The sequence below is a fragment of the Amphiura filiformis genome, chromosome 8 (genome assembly GCF_039555335.1).
Source record: "Amphiura filiformis chromosome 8, Afil_fr2py, whole genome shotgun sequence".
NCBI lineage: Eukaryota > Metazoa > Echinodermata > Ophiuroidea > Amphilepidida > Amphiuridae > Amphiura > Amphiura filiformis.
The window spans coordinates 13,432,250-13,453,859 of NC_092635.1; the positions used below are offsets into that span (position 1 = coordinate 13,432,250).

The following is a 21,610-nucleotide window of genomic DNA, read 5'->3' on the forward strand; positions in this document are numbered from 1 at the left end:
GCAAAGAAAAAAAAATCTACCATGAAGCATTTTTTGAGGAAATCCATTTTAATTTTCAAAAAAAAGCCTGTTGAATTCGGCAGCTTTGCACCACATTTACTATGGGAAGTTTGTAGGCCTATGTGATATTAAGTTCCTACGTTTTTGGAACTTTTTTTGGTATCAATATTTTACATGTGAAAACTGTTTCATTCCACTGATGTGAAAAATAACCATTATGTATCAGATGCCAGAAAATCATTCAAATTTAACCCCTTACCACACCTGGGAGTGCTGTATTTCTGTACCCTTCAATCCCAAGATAGTTAGTTAGTTAGTTAGGGGCAATGTTCCAGATGGGGGTCCAGGGGCAAAGCCCCCGGAAGCTCCAGGATTTTTGAGGTGCAAAACCATCTGACCCCCCCTATCAATAATTAAAAAACCATCTGACCCCCCCTTTTTGCCTGACCAAAACCATCTGACCCCCATGTATTCTCCCGCCCCCTCCGGTGAAAATAATGAACGGTCCCTAATATAACATTAAAGATGATCAGCAACATGCAACATCTGGGTTGGTCTAACAAATACTGACACTTTTATCATAGAATTTTATATCTCTTCAAACATGATTATATGTACCAATCTGATCAAAATACAACTAAATCAAGAAAATATTGCAAATACATTGGATTTCTTTGCACGTAAACTGCACACTTCAGTTTACTATTTCTTATTGCAAAATTATTTTGTACACATATGCCCATGGGTTATTAAAATTATTTTGTACACATATGCTCATATTTGACCATTAGCTTTTTGCATAAATTAGTTCCAATTTTAACAATATTTGACCATTCAAGCTTCAATATGGCCAAATTTTTGCATTTGTAGGCCTACTATCATAAATAGACACAGATCCATATCATGATATGCTGATATGCCTATGAACCTCAAAATAAATCCTCTATTTCATTAATACCTGTAAAATCAGATAAACACCCTTATTTGGGACCCGGGGGTCACTCCCATTGTGGCCTGTACACCATCCGCGATAATCAACTTTTGAAAAGCACCCTAAACAAGGATTTAACCCTTGGCTAAAACGACACCCTAAACAGGGATTTCATTCCTAACATCAAATTTCACACCCTAAATTTCATTTCCGCGTATTTAGAAATTGCAATTTTGCTACCCTTTTTCCAATTTTTCATGTTTTGACACCCTAAACGCGATACGCGCGTATCGTGCCTACCCACGAAGAACGACCCTTTTTACGCGTTTTCATTATCGCGGATGGTGTACAGGCCACAATGGGAGTGACCCCCGGGATTTGGGACAAGTATAAAATGAAAATTTCCTTGTGCTTGTATTTCATGCGCAATTGCCCCACCGGGAATGTTTCCAACATTCACCTCTCTCAATGACATGTGACCCAGATACCACACCACTGGAAACAACACTATTAAGTATAATGTTTGTTATACGATATGCGCGATAAAAGGGAGGGGGGGGCAAAAGTTTTGTCTGTCAAAAGAGGGGGTCAAAAAGGTTTAGCGGTCCATCGAGGGGGGGGTCAAAAAGTTTTCGAGCGAAAAATTGGAGGAAGACCAGCCCCCCTAAAGTATTAATGAAGACTCCCTAAGGGACCCTTACAAAATTATTTTAAAATCTTTTTCAACTTCAAGGTGTAGAAGGGAACCCTAAAGTCTAAAAAATGAGATAATTTGAAATATAGGCCTAGGCCTAATTGGTTTTGTTTGGAAGCAGTGGTTTTTGCCCAAAGTTACCCCATTTTAATACGGTAATTAAAGGAGTATTTCGTGATCCTAGCATCCTCTTTTTATGACATTTTTCAATACTGACATATCCACGAAAAAAGTTAAGTATATTCCCAAAATTTCAGTTGAGTTCCGATTTTGCGTTTGCGAGTTATGCATGCATTATTACACTGCTCCATGACAATATATAGGCCTACGTTGCAAACTGATGCATATTTATGCATGATTATGCTAATATCTGCTCATTTTAAATTCAGTTAATCTAATTGACATTTTAGGCTGATTTTTATTCATTTTTATTCGTACATCATTCATATGCAGATTTCTATCCCCATAATTATGTAAATTTCTGCACAATTATGCAAATTTATGCTTGATTATGATAATTTCTGCTTAATTTAATGGTTCATTTAATTGAAATTTTAGGCTGATTTGGAATAATTTTGTATGCGTACACCATTCCTATAGATTTCTAGACCCATAATTATGTTAATTTATGCACACTTATGCAAATTTATGCATGATTATGCCAATATCTACTCATTTTATATTTTAATCTATTTGAAATTTTAGGTTGATTTTTATTCATTTGTATGCGTGCATCATTCATAATTATACAGATTTCTATCCCCATAACTATGTAAATTTGTGCACAATTATGCAAATTTATGTATGATTATGACAATATCTGCTCATTTTACTATGGTTAATTTAATTGAAATTTTAGGCTGATTTGGAATAATTTTGTATGCGTACACCATTCCTATAGATTTCTAGACCCATAATTATGTTAATTTATGCACACTTATGCAAATTTATGCATGATTATGCCAATATCTACTCATTTTATATTTTAATCTATTTGAAATTTTAGGTTGATTTTTATTCATTTGTATGCGTGCATCATTCATAATTATACAGATTTCTATCCCCATAACTATGTAAATTTGTGCACAATTATGCAAATTTATGTATGATTATGACAATATCTGCTCATTTTACTATGGTTAATTTAATTGAAATTTTAGGCTGATTTGGAATAATTTTGTATGCGTACACCATTCCTATAGATTTCTAGACCCATAATTATGTTAATATATGCACACTTATGCAAATTTATGCATGATTATGCCAATATCTACTCATTTTAAATTTTAATCTAATTGAAATTTTAGGTTGATTTTTATTCATTTGTATGCGTGCATCATTTATATACAGATTTCTATCCCTATAACTATGTAAGTTTGTGCACAATTATGCAAATTTATGCATGATTATACAATTTCTGCTCATTTTAATGGGTAATTTAATTGAAATTTTTGGCTGATTTGGAATAATTTTGTATGCGTACACCATTCCAATAGATTTCTAGACCCAAATTATGTCAATTTATGCACACTTATGCAAATTTATGCATGATTACGCCAATATCTACTCATTTTAAATTGTAATCTAATTGGAATTTTAGGCTGATTTTTATTCATTTGGTGGGGCGGCAGGGAGAGGCTTTGCCTAGGGCGGCAAAATCCCCAGGAACGGCCTGTTGATATCTACTGAAAAATGTCATAAAAAGACCCGGAGGGGGGGGGGGCACTTACATTACGTGATGGACACCATGCTCATGTATGGACTCTCGAAACGCACCCTAAACGAGTATTACTCAGCGCATGCAAAACATACTATTTAACACTAAGAAAGTATACCTTTTTTCCTGATTTTTGGCGTTTTTGACACCCTAAACCCGGGCCCTAAACAGGTACAGCGCTGTACTTGCCCAATGCTGAAAAACAACCCTTTTTACTTGTTTTTTTACACGAACATGGTGTCCACCTTGAAATACAAGTGCCCCCCCCCCGGGTAAAAAGAGGATACTAGGATCACGAAATACTCCTTTAAAGGCCCATGTGATTTGCTCATCCGGACGATCGTAAAAATCATCAAGATTTTGGTACCTTTGTCATTGTCATAAATATCTAAACATAACCTGCTAGTGGTTTAGACAAAAGCCGTGTATTTAAGACAAAAATAAGGAATTTACATGAATCTGTATTAAATTTAGATACTGACAGTATCTAAATTAGCTACTGTAGACCTACATGTATTCGAATGGGTTTCATCTTCATCAATACTTTATTTTTTTCCAAATTGTTCATTACAAAAATACAAAATGACAATTTCAACCTTCAGTTTTAAGTAATTTATAAACACTTTTAATTTTTTTACACCTTCGCTGGGATCACTAAATGGGTCTTTAAATGTTGGGACGAGTTGGTATGGGTCGAGTTAATTCGGAACCGGCGAATTTACAACCGTGAATGAAATCCGTGGTGAGCTTCTGTGACCCGACCTGTACACAGAATTGAGAACGGAATAACTATTTGACTGGTGAGTAGGCAAGAACAATAACAAAACTTTGCATGGTTAAAAGGTCACAAATGATACCCTTTTGTTGTTGCGTTTGGTGTGTGTCCATGTTATATGTATTTATAGAACAAATTGAATAGGACGATTGACCTTGGCGCTTTATACGAGGCTTTTGTATCACGATCCGCGGGAAAGCTGCGAATGTGTTGTGCATGCCTCACGGGTCACAACACAGCTAAGCACTGCATTGCAATGTTGATGTCGTTGTTTTGATTAATTTGCAGAGTCGATTTAGCAGTACGTTGGCTTCAAGTGTGTATAATTTAGGACTCGTTATCACCTCTCTGGTTGGAGTGGACTAGCATAAATTAGACTGACCTAGACGTTGACCAAAACGTGCAGTGCATGATTGATGATTAAAAAGGATAAACCGTCACATATACAGCATGTCCAGTGGATGATATACAACTCAGGTAAACTTTAGTTTTAAGCTTCCTTACCATGTTAACTTAAATATTTTGCAGTAAACCTATACCTCCATGCTTTGACGAGCGTGTACTACCGACCGTCATGCATGCATGTTGCAAAGTTGGAGCTATTAACGCATGTGGTGCAAAGTTCTTCTTCCTTCTCATATATACAAAAATGTATACATGTGCTAAAGTAATAATATTCAGATTTCCTTTGACAGCATAAACCATCGCGTATACGCGCGCGACGTCAAGCGTGTGCATTGGACCTTGTGCAAAATAATACGCGCTGGAGGGCTAGCAGTACGCTTAATTTGTAAAAGGAAATCTGAATATTACTTTTAATGTCAATTTAAGAGACAAGTGCATTTCAATGCAGTAAGTGATGGTCATTGGTGGTGCAATAATTATGTGTACTCCCAGGGTGATGAATTATGGGGGGGGGGGGGGGGGCAAAGATTTTTTGGCAGGCGAAAGGAGGGGGCAAGCTTTTTTTGGCAGGTCAAAGGGGGGGTCAAGTGATTTTTGGCAGGTCAAAAGGGGGGCAAGCAAGTTTTGGCACAGCTATTTTGGGCTCCGTTTCTATATAACGTCATAAAAAGGTGTAGGAAAACGTTAATAGGAACACCTTCAAATAGGCGAAATTTCCTGCTCGATGTGCTCGCACATGTTGATAACTTAGACAATTTAAGGTTTTAAATTTGGGTTCTCCAAAATCTTGCATATATAAGGGGGGGGGCAGAGATTTTTTGGCATGTCAAAGGGGGGGCAAAGGTTTTTGCATGCCAAAAGGGGAGAGGGGGGCAAAGAATTTTTGCCATTGGCCAAAGGGGGGAAGTAATTTTGACAGACCATTTTGGGAATTCACCACCCCGGGGTACATATAATTATTGCACAGCCCCTAAATATGTGATGTACGCTTAAAATGCGCTCTCGTCAAAGGTGTAAACTGCAAAAAAATAGTGATAGTATAATGCTTGCAGCTTGTTATTTATATCGAATATATTCTTTAAAGTTTAAGCAAGGGTTGTACAATAATTATGAGTCCTGTGGAGGGTAAAATGGGGGGGGGGGTTGTATATGATGGGGGGAAAGACGTTTTTGGCAAGCAAGAGGTGGGTGGCAATTTTGTGCAAGTTGAAGGGGTGGGAGGGGGAGTGATTTTTGGCCAGGGGTAGCGCAGCTGTGTACTCTCAGACATGCATGTAGTAAAAGTGCCATAACTTTGTAATTATTCACGCAAGACATATTAAAAAAAGTATACATTTTTATAAAGGCGATACATCAATGAATAAATACAGATTTGGTGTAAAAACATCAATTATGAAGAAAATCACAAAAAAGTGAGTTTTTGGCAATTTTTGTTCGGTACATCATAACAAAAAAACACTCTTTCCAAATATTTTTGTTTTGTTATTTTCTTAATCTTCAGACATCATTCCAAAAACAGTTTTTTAGTTTTTGATATTGGCCTTATTTTTTAGATATTGACCATATAAGGCATCAAAATGAACTTTTAAAATTCACAAAAGCCTATTTGCACAAAATGATGCCTAAAATCGGAAATAGACCAAAATATAAAAAAATGAGAAAACCGTTTCTTAAGTCGATCATGCTTTTTATGATGAGCATAATTGCTTACCTATAGATGATGTATTTATTGAGTTATCGTGTACCTAAATCGTCATTTTACCAGGAAAATGAACATTGAAATAAAGGCTGTTGAAGTTTAAAGAGGTCACATTTTGCACTTTGATCGAAGCTCACAGGAGAATGCGACAGTTCTCGTTTTTCTACCTTACATTACGTGAACATCGGGTAAATCCACAGCCCCTTGAGAAGTTTGGGCGAAATCTATTCATATCTTTGTGTTTAAATCGGGGGAAAGAACTTGAAAAAATTCACATTTTATCAGCTAAAACGGAGCCATTTGACCGCAAGATTTTATGAAATCAGTGTTTCCGTGGTGCTTCCATAAGATGCGCAGCGCATGCAGATAAGCGTTGCGTATGCGTAGCGAATCTGTGCGTTAACAAATTGCGCGTCTACAAAACGCGATGCGTTGTTGCACGCGTACACCCCGATGGTACAAAAAAGATTGTCTTTCCTTTTAAATTGCGGAAACGAGTGAAATAAAATCCATAAAATAGAGCATTTGGAGTTAACAAATCTGAATTTTCTTTCCTTGTATTTATAAAAAACATAACAAAGTGGCTCAAAATAAGCTAAGGTGTCATAAAAGTGTAACACACAATTATTTTTCCAGCTCTTTTCTTTTGGTCTCCAACCAGGTTTAAATTATAGTATGCACATATATCGTTCATAATACACTAAAAGAAAGATAAGTTATAGACCATTTACTTCACAAATTTAATTTTCTAGCCCTTGCAAATGCGTTATATTTGACAGACACAATTTTGATGATTTTCTGCAATCAAATAAAAATTTATAAAGTATTACATAAGGTATTTTGTGGTTATTTAGGTGTAGGACCTACAGCAACTGATTGTGGAAAAAAATGTGTCCAAATATTACAATAAGGAGGATAAATTGTTATAAATAAAATATGTGTGTCTGTCAAGCCATAACATACGCAAGATGTCTGTCAAATGTAACATACAGAATAATAATTTGGCAAAAACAGTAGTTCAAGATGGGAAATTGAATAAAGATCACATGCAGTTTATAAATCACATGTTTTAAAACACTTTTATAAACTCTAAACTATCATCATAATGTGAACATCAAGTGATTTTTAATTTTTTTAAACGTATTGCGTATGTTACTTTTGACAGACACATACAAATCTAGCGTATGTTACTTGCGTACAAATGTTTGACAGACAACACTTAACAATGGATTGTGTCATCAAAAAAAAACTTCTCCTCACAAAGTGATAGTGCCACAAAGCTAGGTGGAGCTAAATGCTATGTCATGTAGCATAATTAGCTGTATCACCCTAGTTTAGCAGGAATTACAGCACCGTCTTGCGTATGTTACTATTTGACAGACATTTCAAGAAAATTTTTTAAATTGTTATATCTATACTACTAAAATAATAGCCGTTAGATGTGTGTGTGTCTGTCTGTGTGTCTGTCCGGCTATGCGTTTCGCCGCGCTTCGACGCATGGTTCCGATATTTCAGACATATATGGGTACCGGGCGCATGCGCTGTTTACCGGGTAGTTTTCAAGGTCATCGGAGGTCAAGGTCAAAGGTCAAAGGTCAAAATTTGAAACTTTGTCCGATCGGGCCCAAACTTGGTGGGTGGCATCCTTGATACAAGGCGAATATATGCCCGAAATGAAATCGAGGTCGACCGAGGTCAAAGGTCATTACGGAGGGGTCAAATTTCAAACTTTGTCCGATCGGGGTCAAACTTGGTGGGTCGAAACCTTCGTATGAGGGGAGCATGAAAAACATTATATGGAGGTCATCCGAGGTCAAAGGTCAAAGGTCATGGATTTCAAACTTTGTCCTTTCGGGCCCAAACTTGGTGGGTGGAATCCTCGTCTGAGGGAATATATATCATAAACAAAATTGAGGTCAACCAGTGCTCTCACAGCATCAGGGCTCTCACAGCTGCAGGTGCACTAGTGTTCAAAAAAGAAGGCAGCCACTTACAAATTGATTATAATATGGAGAAATGAAGTTATTTACAATAGATTTACCCTTTAGTTTATGCTTCAAGTCTTTGTTTATAAAAAACTGAGGGACTTCAAAATCAATCAAAAGTTTGACAGACAATAGTAACATACATGTACGCAAGGCAAGCTTTTAAATCCTTTTTTGATCTGTTAACTTATAAAATTTTCATAATGCCTCTTTCTGTTTTTTTTGATTGTTTTACTGCACCATTTTGGGAAACAGGTCACATGAATTTCTATAAGGATCCATAAAAAAAATTAAAAGCTGTTGAAAAAAGGCGTCTCTTGGCATGTTACAAATAAAAGTGTAAAAATAGGCATTTTTACAGCTATTTTTATTTTTTTTATTATTTAGAGTGAAAGGATTTTACTTAAATTGTGTATGCTATGTCTTTACTACCTAAACTTGCCACTAAACTAGCAAATATTCCATTTCTATAATTATTATTTTTAAAAAAAGATGTCAAAATATATGGCTATAATATGACACCTTAGCATATTTTGAGCCAAGTAAATACATTTCAAAAAAGCTCAATTTCGCGAAAGAAACAATGTCTAAAGTACACAGCCGCGTTAACCCCCGATCGGGGGAGAATGACCCCCTAAATTTAAAAAATATTAATTTTTCACCCTCTATATTGGGAATATGTGCAAGCTTGGGGGTGAACTCTGACCCTCTACTTTTGGACCTTACTCCTACCCCTGACTACACTGCAAAATATTTTTCACCCCCCGAGATTTAATTTGCACCCCTTGTATTTAGATTTTCTGCAAGCTCGGAAGTGAATAACACGGGAAAACAACCCCTGACTTTTGGGCCTTAATGCTACCCCTGTTTTTGGCACACATATTTACATAGCCTGAAACATCATGGCCCTAGTTGTTCCTTCCTCACCATACTAGGGCTGTGAATGCTGAATGGTGACTGTGCGGTTCAATGAGAATTAAAAACATGGCGATGATCGATACGGTCACAAATCTGGTCATTTTACACGGGTGCTCAAAATTTACACATACCGGTATGCATCAAATATGTTTTGTTTAAAGTCATCTTTTAAAATGTGAGGAACATTAGGGAGAGCTATAATAGGCCTATTATGTGAATAAGTCATAAGTGGTACATGTATGTTGTGTGTAGCGTTGAATGGGCTATCCAAGACGTCTCATAGTGACAGAGTACCGTACCTCAGGAGCTTATTACATGACATGAATAACAATCGCTCCCTTAGTTTGTTTTAAAACTTGAAAAACAAAAAGCAAGATAATTATACTTTTATAAATGTTTATGTGTTTTATGTTGCGACTGGCGATACCCAATTAGAATGAACAAAAGCGCATAAACATTGGTAAAAGGCCGCTGATAATGAAACTTTGAAAATAATGAATACTGTAAAACCCCGTCTACAAGCATATACAATGTACATGTATAGTGTTTTTTATGAAAGCTAAATTAATTTGAAGCAAGTGTAAATATACCAATACAATAGATTGGTCTTAAAATAATACTTGTTTGCATATGCTTGGATCCGTAATTTATTTGTTTGAACTCCATAATGGTGCCTGGATTAATGTAGCTTTCATCAGAAGCACTCTACATATATGCTTGTAGACGGGATTTTACGGTAATGAATAATGAAATAGTTGCCTCATTATGAGCTGAAAAAAATAGGACGCTAAACTCAACATCAAGTTTCAATAGCCTTATTGAGCAATGTGGGCGTATGACAATAAAGGCATACAGGCTTGATATAGCAAAGTCCGAAAATGGTCAAATTTTGTCTATTTTTAGCAACCCATTTAGCTCAGATTTGGCCGTCTGGGGCAACAAAACAGTCTTATTTTAACAGTTTTATGTCAAATATACTCTATCCTGTGCTGAAATATGAAAAAGGTTTCTTTTGTTAACGTTATGAAAATTGATCAATTCCCGGCGACCATTATTTTTTTTTGTGTGTGAAGATTGTCAGGCTTTCCGGTGACATTTTTGCTTTCGTCGTCGTAAATTGCTATGTAATTTCCATCAATTTACTTACAAAACTTGGTGATCTTTGCAAATTCAACCATAAAGTCATCATTGTTGATTCTAAAATCTACTGTAAAATCAAGTGCGTTTGTCAATATTGATGAAAACCAAGCTAAGAATGATGATACATGTAGTTTTGACATTGTTTCATTGTTTACATTACAGTCGGCCCGGAAAGTCTGCATCATTCTTTGATGCACAGGTTTTACTGAAACAAATTTCTGTGCGTCAGAAGCTCCAGAAATGCGTCCATGACGCAATGACGCAGGTTAGCGCGACCCTTGCTTTGAGATTTATACTTCAATATGAAAGATGAGTCCATGGGGGATCTGGGGAGCGGGTGCCCATGATAGAGTTGTACACAAAATTGTGAAAATATGGCAAACTTCAAACCTTAGTATCTTTTAGTACAATTAGCATGGACTACAAATTGCACATCATTCTGGATTGTAGATGTACCTCATGTAGTAGATCAACTATAACAAAAGATGTAACTAATTAATTGCCTAATTAAATGCTAATTAAGACAGTTTTCTCGATATTTTACTGTGTACAAAGTGTGTACGTAATGTTCCGACATTTCTAAATGGCGTATATCTTGCTTGAGTCACCCTGCTTCAATTCAAAAGTACACATATATTTAGAAGGAAATTTGATGAGGAATCCAATTATGAATTATGCTATTAGTTTTAGTGCCAGAAATGGAGGAAAATATTTTTTATTGATAATAATGTCATAAAAATTGTAATTTTGAAATGCTAATTGTGACTTATGGGACACATTTTGAGATGGAATCAGTTGGGAAGCCTATAGATGATTTTGTTCCAGCACTTTGAAAAATTAATACAAAATAAAAATATGAGAAAACAGTTCCTGGAGCTGATCTGGCTTTTTAAAATGAGCCTAATTGCTTAAGGGGGTACTACACCCCTGACCAATTTTGTGCCTAATTTTGCATTTTTCTCAAAAATTATATCGCATTGGTGACAAGTAAGATATGTATATTATAGGGGCAAGGACTACAATTACTGCACTAAAGATTCAGCAACTCAAGGCAAGTAGTTTTATTGATTTATTGATCAAATATTGGGTTTCCCTCATTTTTGACTCCACAACTGTTGTCTGTGCTGAAATAAAATTTCCAGTGCAGTAGTTGTAGTCCTTGCCCCTAGTATTATAAACATATCTTACCTGTCACCAATGCGCTTATAATTTTTGAGAAAAATGCAAAAATAGGCACAAAATTGGGCAGGGTGTAATACCCCTAATGCTTACCGATAGATGCAGTTTTTTCACAAAATGGTCTTTTTAGTACTCAAAAATGAACATAGGCAATAAATTATTGCTGTTGAAGTTAAAAGTGGTCACATTTTTGCACTTTGATCAAAAATCACAGAAGAATTCAATAATGTTCTTTCTTCCTCACATTATGTTAACATCGGGTAAATCCGCAGAAGTTTGAGAAGTTTGATCAAAATCCATTTTCTTGATTATGTTCCAAAGTGTGATGAAAAATTTTGGAATTTTGAGAATTCCACTCACAAACATGAATTTCCTTGTTAAAAATGTGTAAATTGTAAATTTACAAAAACACTTGTTTGTGAATTTAATCATTCAGTCAAAGGGGGAATGTAAAATTCTACAGATATTTACAAAAGCATAAAATACATGTATTTATTATGAAGTAGATTTATCAGCGTTAGCTGTTAATTAGTATTTATTACTGTAGTTTCACTACGGTAATAATAATATGTACGGCACAGTGTACTATTAATATTGTGTCATTTTTAACCCATTTATGAAACTCAATATTTCCCCAGGTATTCTTTGTTCTCAAAATGTTTAAGAAATTAAAATTTTACATTTTTTTGCACCTTACAACTGTTTTAAATATATTTGTTTTGTAAAAATCATAGACTTTGACCATGGTATGGTATTATCATGGTGTACAAAAAATGTAAAGTCAGTGAATAAGAGTGCCTTGTACTTGGCATAAATTAGCAAATAGCAATGGTATAAGTTTCAATGTCATTGTGCATATTACCATTGAAAATTTCATAAGAGGCTTTGACTGGTTTACACACTTATGTACTGTTATAAATTTTATGCATTTTTAATTTCATGATTCATTTATAGTCAGAACAGTTAAGAAAACTGTCTGAAATTTGACAATATGAATCTCTTTGAAACCATTTTTTTGTCAGGAAAGAAATAGGCTTGTTCACAAAGTTGTGATAATTCATCATCATCAGATGATTTGCTTGTGAAAAACAGTGGTGTGAAAATTCCAGGGTGATTACAGTAATGAGATGGAGGCTTGCATGGAAGTAGGTCAATTATTTCTTGGGTCAATGTCAATATTCATTGATGCTGTCCTATTATTAACCCCTAAAGGCAGGGTGTCCAGTAATCAGTGTTGCCAGCTTGGTTGAACTTGCCACATGGACTTAGTCACAATATTTGGGCTGTTTATATCATGTGTATTTGAATCACAATACACATCGAAGTTATAGTAGAATAAAGTAAGAAAGGTGTAGGAAGAATGAGACACTTTTCTGACTTTTATTTTCTCTGCTTGGTATAGGCTCCCAATCATGGGTCTAAAACTGGGCCAAAACATCCAGTACCGTAACAATGTTTACTCAATTATTCGGGTTGCCAACTCCAGGAGTAGCCCAGTTAGGTGAAAGTGAACATTTGTCCTGTGACTTACATGTAATATGTGTAAAGACCTAGCTACCCTCTAAATACCTACCTTCTAAATTTGATTTCTGAAAAATGTATGTGATTTTTCAAGTTTCCCACCAGGAATGTTTTTTTTTGTGTGGCAACACTTTATTTCATCAGTGTGAATTGGAGAGGAAAAGTGTAGCTGGTACAGTACAAAGTAAAATCCCTGCATGTTGTCATCAGTGATGCCAACGCCGCGCCTTAGGCGCACAATTGGGCTACTTGGCGATCACTTGCCGCTACTCAAAAAAGCATGCCGCTACTTGTCTAAAATTGGGCTACTTTTGCCAGTCTCAGGCATGCACAAATTTGATGTATTTTCCTTTCAATTTAGCCGATTTATAAAGGTTTTGAGTCTTTGAAGCTCCAAATTGAAATTACAATGGGTTTTGTGACCATTTATTGATCGGTCAGTAACTTCCCAGTAAGTACCGGAAGTTTCAAAGTCAAGTGCTTTTCCGCCCAATTGGGTGTTTTATGTTCTAAATTGGGGTAACATCGCCCAAATATCCGGTATTAGGCGCTTTTTGGAAGCTTAAAAATTGGGCTACTTGAGAATCCTTTACCGCGGCCTGGCGAGTCAATGCGCCGCGCCTTGACGCTGAAAAGTTTTGGCAACACTGGTTGTCATTGTTGACAAAGAACTTAGCATGATGCAGTTGGTTGTAATATTACAAGTTAAACATATTTTTTTTGTTTCAGATATCTCTCCATTTTATATAAATTTGCCATACACTCAACAGTAGGAAGTGTCAACCATATTTATTCAAAATCCCACATATGCCCATGAATATAAAATAATTTTATGTAAAACATGCTCCCACCAAATCAGTGTTCAGAATTCAGAAATGACAAGTAAAATAATTGGCTGGTGTAATTGACTAGGTAATATTTAGTAATACCTGTAGACCTACATGTATGCCATACACATCCAAGCTGGTCAATTTTAACTGAGGATAATTTGAAATGGGATGGACATGTATCCTGGTATCTGGTAATCCTAGACATAAACTGGCATTATATAAAATTTTCCAGCATTGAAAAGAACCGAAAGTCCTGTTTTTGGATAAAACAGAACATTGGTACACACATAAACTATGTAAGAGATGAATTTCAAGGCCTGTCAAAATTACTATGAAAAGAATTCTAATCAGCTCAATTATTTCAAAACTTAATATTAGATTGTACTTGTTTAGGCCCACAGTTTATAACTATTATTTGGGAAAATTATATGAAGACATTGCCCTCAATTTCATTTATCGTCACATAATTTACATTCCCAGTTATAGATCCCAGTAAGAAGTAAAAAGTACCATTAAGGTATAGGTCTAGTCGCATCTAGTTCCACAGGTTTGTTTTCTGTATTTGTGGCCTAAAACCAAAAGGATAAATTTGTTGGTCCAATTTTTAACAATTTAATTATTTGATTTTAAGGACTTACATTGTATGGTAACAAATGCCTTACAACATAAAAATATGCAGCATTAAATCAATTGTTGGAATGTAATTTGGTGTAGATGTGGGATTTTAAATGTAATTAAATGATTTGGTTATTGGTTTTCAATCATACTGTGTGTCAGTGCATTTACTGGGAACATTTTAAATTTTGCCTTTAAATAAACATGTCCAGTAGTGTTCTTATAATATCCTCCTTAAGGTCTTTTTGCATTATTCCCATTACAACGTACATGTAGCTACCGGTTACTACAGATATTTGCAAATAAATTGCACTGCTACTTAACACTACAAAGATTTCAATACTAGGTGAGAATGAATAATTTAATCAAAATGTACCCTCCGTCTTATAGACATGTATGCACACATGTACATGTATGTGTGTAGGGAAACTATAATGGTGATTCATCATGCCTCTATGTACAGAGCTCACTAAGGCCTCGTTTTATAATTTGTAATCCGAAACCGGATAATTTCCACTTTATTTTCTCCATCTCTTTTCAGCATAAACAAGAAAAGGAGAAGTACCTGTCATGCCTTAGCCTAGCAGCGCATTGAAGATGGCTGAAAGGTGTGAAAAAGAGGAACCGAGAGGAGAGCCCAAGTCGTCATCACGCGGCAACCAGGATGCGGGCACTGACGATAACACAGTGATGGAGGATAATGATAGATTGTCATCATCGGTAATTGTAAGCGGCTCAGGCACATCAGCAGCGAGTCAGTTGCATATGGATGAGAGTACGGTGGATAATGATGGTCATAATCAGGTGGATAATTTGTCAGGGAATAAAGTCAATCCTGTTTACCTAGAGGAGGGAGGAAGTGCAGCGGATTGTGCAGCTGGTAGAGGGGATAATAATAAATTCCAGGAATTTCATGTTCATGAGACTAATTTTACCAAGGGACAGTTGATTTTGAAATTGAAGACAAACAAGTCATCGTCGTCATCGTCAAAGATGAGTGCTGCCGCTTCACAGGAATCTGGAGTATCCAAAAAAGATGGGAATCAGTGCTCAGCAAAAGAGACTAGTAAAAAGGTAAGAGCACAGAAAATTTGTTTAATACACGCACGTCGCACATTGTTTTGTTTATTTTCCTAATTTTACTATATATTTTGGATGAAAGTCAGCGCTTAGATTAAATCTAAATGTGTGTTGTTGCTGCTCTTGCAGACATTGTCACTATCGGGGAAAATTGTGCCAAAATGTACAATTGTACATTAAATGTATGTAATTTCTGAAACCCATGTACACTACACGACAGAGCTTTTAAATTCCATGAAATCCAGTGAATGAGAGGCCTCTGTTTTGAAAGCTCTATTTGCATGTGAAGTGTTTGCCTGGATTTCCAGGAATTAATTCCCTGACAATGTCCATTATTATTTTACATGGAAATGCATGTATTGAGTTATCCAGGTGAATTGTTATTAGTAATTGTTCAATATTTGAAATATTATTTAATGGGGGGGGGGAGGTAGAAGATGCATATTTTTTTATGTTTGTTTGTTTCTTCTGGAAAATTGATCTTTTATGTCAAACAAGAAGTCTTTTTGGGCAGCTAGCAACAGTGACATAGGCAGCCTTTTGCAAGTGAAGGAGTATAGGGGGTAAGTGTCATGTAACAGACAGAGGCATGTGTCTGGCTTTTTCCCCCTAGACTTGGATCTGTAACAGGTAAGGTGACATTTTTGAGGTTGTGACATTTTTGAGGTCATATCATCCATTTGGATGGATTGTAAATGTTCTTTGCCCAACAGTTTATGCGTGCCCCCAAGCTTAACTTTGTTTGTTAACATTTCTGTCACTTCATGGATAGACTTCCAGCTCTCCAGTGGGGAGAGAGGTGTCACTAAGGAGGAGGGCTAGGGTTGGTAAAATTCCTCCTGGCTCCTGCCCCCATCAGAGTGTGCCCCCCCCATTTTGTTAGTTGTAAACAAATGTAACCATTTGACTATCTACATTGTATACATGTATCAACCAAAAAAGAAAACCATAGCATTTCCCTTACAGTACATGTAGCAGAATTGGAAAAATACAGAACTAATTTTTTTGGATTAAAAAATATTAATTCGGTTTTGCCAAATGAATCATAGCTTAATCCTAATCCTTTAGGTAGTCCTAACTGGCAAATAATGAAATAAACGGCCAAAAACATGCATTTTTAGGGTGTTTTTGGAAAACACATTTTCCAATCTTTTTCATAATCAATCAGCAAAAATAAAATACTATTAAAATTATGAGCTAACCCTTGGCCTATACTCAAAATTTTGTATGCTTAGATTTGTGCCAAGTCTTACAATTTTGTGACTAAAATTGTAAGAAAACATGCAAAATTGCATGTTTTTGGACCATTTTCCCTCAAATTGCAAACATATTAAAATTTGATGTTTATTGCCAGTTGGCAGTTAGGACTAACTAAAGGATTAGGATTTAGCTATGTTTCATTTGGCAAAACAGGATAATATTTTTTTAATTCCAAAAAATTAGTTCTGTATTTTTCTGGAATGGGGAGTACATTGTAGTACTATCTTAAAATCACAAAAGCCAAATTTTGGGGTTTTAAAACACATTAGACATTTGTGAACTCTACATCATTGGACATTGTATGGGTATGTATATGACTATGTGTGTAATGTGGTCTGCATTTGTTCTAAAAAGTCTGTTTTTGAAATCAGCTAGTTGTTTTGTTGCTAAATATATGGCATACCGGTAGTCATAGTGATCTGTGCTTGGATTAATATACAAGGCATATGATGCTGATTGACTGTCATGTTTATTTCATGAATTCAGCAGCATCATAATGAGCGTTCTTGTTATTGTCATGACGCATTGGACTAACTGATTCATTGGTGGCGGGTTTAGCGCTATAAATTTTCATGAAGGTTTAAAAACAACATCCTTTCAAGATGCAATTGTATAATAAGTCATTACAAAGCAGTGTGCAAATATGCTGATTGAATTTTAAATTGAGGAAGAAGTGAAAAGGATCTTGGAGTTGATTCAAATTAGATTTTGTTTTATTAAAAGGTAAACAAGCTTAAACTGTAAGGGAAAGGCTAGCTGGAAATGCAAGGGGCAAGGGTAATTCATAAATGCAGGGACTGCCATTTGAAAATGAGAAAAGAGCTGTAGAATGCTCTTCTGGTCTCTTCAAGAAGAGCTTTAGAAGAGCTGTTTGCACCTGTGGCCATTAAAGCATAAAGAATTTAACGAGTCATCTAGAGGAGCTATAAATCGCTCTTGCAAATGCAACTTAAGAAGAGCTGTAGAGGAGTGATTACTCTACATTGTAGCTCCTCTCAAACGGCAGTCCCTGTAAATGGGGTCTATCTGTAATTCTGTATGTATTGTAGAGTGGGAAATGTTTAGTACTACTAGTATCATATATCCATACCATACATGTATTTTAATTTCCACACTGAGTTTTGTGACAATATTTTTAACTTTCTGCTTCTAGTCTTTCAGAAAGAGTGAAACTTATTGAAAGATTCAACTTGTGAATATTGAAACTACGGAAATATTTTTGAATTTATGGAAATTGTTGAGAACAAGAAATCGTAAAATGATAGGGTAAAAAACCCAACAAGCACAAGTGTATATTATGAGTCTTTGCTGTTTAAAGAATCACACAAGTAAAAGATTAATCCAACCGGTGTTCAAAATAAGGCTGACCCCTCTAATTTCAAAATACATCAACATGTAACCCTAGGAAAATTATTTACCAACACATTTTGCAAAAAGTACACGATGACTACTTTTCATATTCTGTTCATAACAGCCTTCCTAAAGCAAAACATTATTTTGACCCCTGAATTTGCTTCTAGCACATGGGTTCCATTGGTTATGGAGAGAGTTGTGCAGTGGGCATAATGCTAGTTGCATATTAAATGTACATGTAGGTACCACGGGGAAAACGCGATCGCAGTATTCATAGCCGTAATTGGGTATTTTGGGTGTAATTGCGTTTCCCCCCTAAAATTAAAAAAGTATAGACCCTAAATTGAACAATTTGAAATTGAATAACAATTAATTTTGGGTTTAAAATTGTGTTTTTTTTCGGCATTATTTGCATTATTTGGAAAATTGCCGTGCATATTTTGGCTTCCAAAATTACGTTTTCCCTTGGTGCTTACATAAATGCATATTGTTGCATTGAGATGTGAACACACTTTGGTACATGTACATCAATACTTGCGGATGATGGATTCTGCCTAGATCTACTTGCAAACAGTGTCTAGAAATCATGAATGTTTTATTGCAATTAGGGATGTAGTAACTCCCTGGTGTGTGCATTGATCTTCACTCTCCTTACCGTACTATGGTACCCTGTAAAACATTAAAAGGCACTCTCACGTGCGGTAAACAGTACTAAAATAAATTTGCCAAGCTGTTTGCTCAGCATCTTACGCAGCCCATCCCAAGTCGATATGGAATTCAAATTAAATTTTCTTAAATTGGAACAAAATTGAAGGAATTGCTATCTTCAATATGGCTATTCCCTTTGGAGGATGAATTTGAATATGGATGAGATCTGAGCAAGTCTGAATGCTGTGCAGAAAATAAAATGACTTGATTTGAAGAAATAAGTTGGTGACATCGGTCGGTGCATTGTTAAACTGAGAACTCGTACTTGTATAATTTGCATGACATTTTAGTGCACAAAAGTATAAATTTGATATTCTTCATGAATCATTGAATATTTATCTTAAATTGCTTTTTCTACATCAATTAGATTTGTATGAATCACTCCACATATTGGGAAAATAGTGAACACTGTGACACTGAGAGAGCATTGACCTGTTGGATGCAAAAGGTACAGATAGTTGGGAGAGAATTGTAAAATGGATTTTTTGAAAATAATTACAGAAATCAATTTCAATTCCACTAAACTGCTTATAATAATATACAGCACATCACTAGGAATCCACAGTTTTTTGTTTTCTAAATTCTTGGTCCTTGCCCCTATAATATACCTTACTTGTCACCAATGCGCTATAATTTTTGAGAAAAATGCAAAAATAGGCACAAAATTGGCCAGGGGTGTAGTACACCCTTTGACAAATATTCATAAATTTAGTCTCAATTGCTTATAATTATAAATATTAATTATCTGCAAAAATATTGTGGCAGTCATATTTTACAAAGTGTGCATTACATGTATTATTTTCCAGATGAAAAATACCACTTGCATCGTAAGTTTTCAATAGACCTTTTCAGGATGATTTTACGAAAAATGCAGAAAACACCACATCCAATCACACACTGGTGTGGTCGAATACGCGATCAAATCGCCAGAAATTGATTGGTGGAATATGTTTTGGCGTGTGACATCATTCTGGGCTGTTCAAAATTTTCTGATTAACTTTTGAAAAGGTGTATGGGATAATTTTTAAAAAGAATGGTGCAATAGGAGGATAAAATATTTAAATTGCATTTTGAAATACAGTAAGCAAAAGAATTAAGGTAGCAGTTGTGTTCACCCCTGTACCTGTGTATCCTAAATGAAGACAAATGTGTCAAAATTACAACAAGCAGGGCCGATGCCTGTACTCCTTAGCTCTGATTTAAGACCTTTAAAATTGGTTGAGAATTAAAGAAACTGATCCAAAGCCTAATGTAGATCTATACGAAATAAAAAGTTGCACTTTTGTGTTCTAATCAATGAAATCATGACGCTAGTTTATTCGTGCTAATCAATGCAAGCACGGCACAAGTTCTCTTGTTCGCGAACGCTTTGTGTACAAATCAATAGGGCATGCAATGTGGCAAACTGCAACTTTGAAATTTGCATCTTCCTTGTGTTTTTGGATCGTTGTGTCTTTATTTCTTGAACAATTTCAACGAATGGGGTCTTAAATTCGAGCTACATGTAAAAGATGCAGCTATTGGCTGTTGGTTCCAATTATGACATATCTGCCTTTGTTTAGGATATATAGGGGGGAACGTAACTGGTAGTGGTACCTTAATTATTTGGCTTACTGTACAGGCACATTTTCAAGTTTCCTATTCCAGAGCTAGTGTATACTATTAAATCAGACCACGGTTTGTGCAAGCCTTTATTATTATGACCAATATAGTTCATTTGCCTTGTATGAGAGAAAGAGAGAGGAAGAAGGAAAAGAACATGTTTGGTTTTAAATTACTTGTATGGATCCTCTCTCTGGAACGCCTGCATTTTTTTGTTCAGAAGCGATGTAAACATGTGATTAAGTTACTGTAACACTATATGGTATAATGAAAATTGGTTCATTCAATTGCAAAAATCTAATAAAATAAGTTAAGCATAATTTTAAAATCAATTCATACATAATTTGTAACATTGTGGCCGTTGTCATCATAACTCCATTATGATGATGATCATCATGATCATGTCCATCAGCTGCTTTTGCATTGTCATCATCGTCAATTCGTAATCGTCATTGTTTTCATAATCATTGATCATCATTGTCAGTTTGTCACCTACATGTATCAACCCAATAGTTATGAGATGAGTTTAAAATTATGCACAAAAAGGTACACAATTTAAGGCAACCTTTTAATATCAAAATTTACATTCAGAGCGTAGACTATAAAAATTTGGTCAAATATAATGCTATTTTGTATATAAAATACTGTCCTTAATTCAAAAGCTATCAACTCTTTTCATGGAAGTGTCTTCTGTCCAGTTGTGAAAACATCATCTTTCACTTTGTAGATAAGTAGCAATCGATAATATCATAGAAAAGGAAATCAAACTCTATCAGATAGGAATAGGGTCATCTTTCCTGTTGTTCACTCAGTGCAAATCTCAAAGGGAATGAGAAGATCTATAGATGCTGTGGCAATTGTATTAAAGTGACACTGACTGCTACCATGGTGTAGATGGAATTTTGTCAAACTTTTCCTGAATCAAATTCAAAATTGATTCTAACAAACATCTTGCAAGAATCAAGAGAATTAAGCTAACTTACTGTGTGTGGAATATGCAGTCAAGTTAGCTCAATCGCTAAGGCGTTCGACTATGGTGTGAGAGATTGCGGGTTCGAACCCTGGCAGTGCCTAATACGCTCTCATGAAAAATTGAGTTAGCTTGAACAAGGAACTTACTGCTAATTATCTTGTTCCAACCTGTACGAAACGTGTGGAGCTGATCCTGGTTGCGAAGGTTATTTGTGGAATGTTTAGG

At 35.5% G+C, this 21,610-nt stretch overlaps 1 protein-coding gene across 1 annotated transcript in view; it reads left to right on the top strand.

Moving 5' to 3' along the window:
- Positions 1 to 4,072: 4,072 nt before the first annotated feature.
- The window catches only part of LOC140159422 (uncharacterized), a 125,820-nt gene continuing 108,282 nt past the window's right edge, over positions 4,073 to 21,610 (top strand). Inside the window, 3 exon segments of the mRNA XM_072182894.1 lie at positions 4,073 to 4,142; positions 4,406 to 4,594; positions 14,951 to 15,483. Coding sequence (XP_072038995.1) covers positions 15,007 to 15,483 — 477 coding nt within the window. The 5' untranslated portion in view covers positions 4,073 to 4,142; positions 4,406 to 4,594; positions 14,951 to 15,006.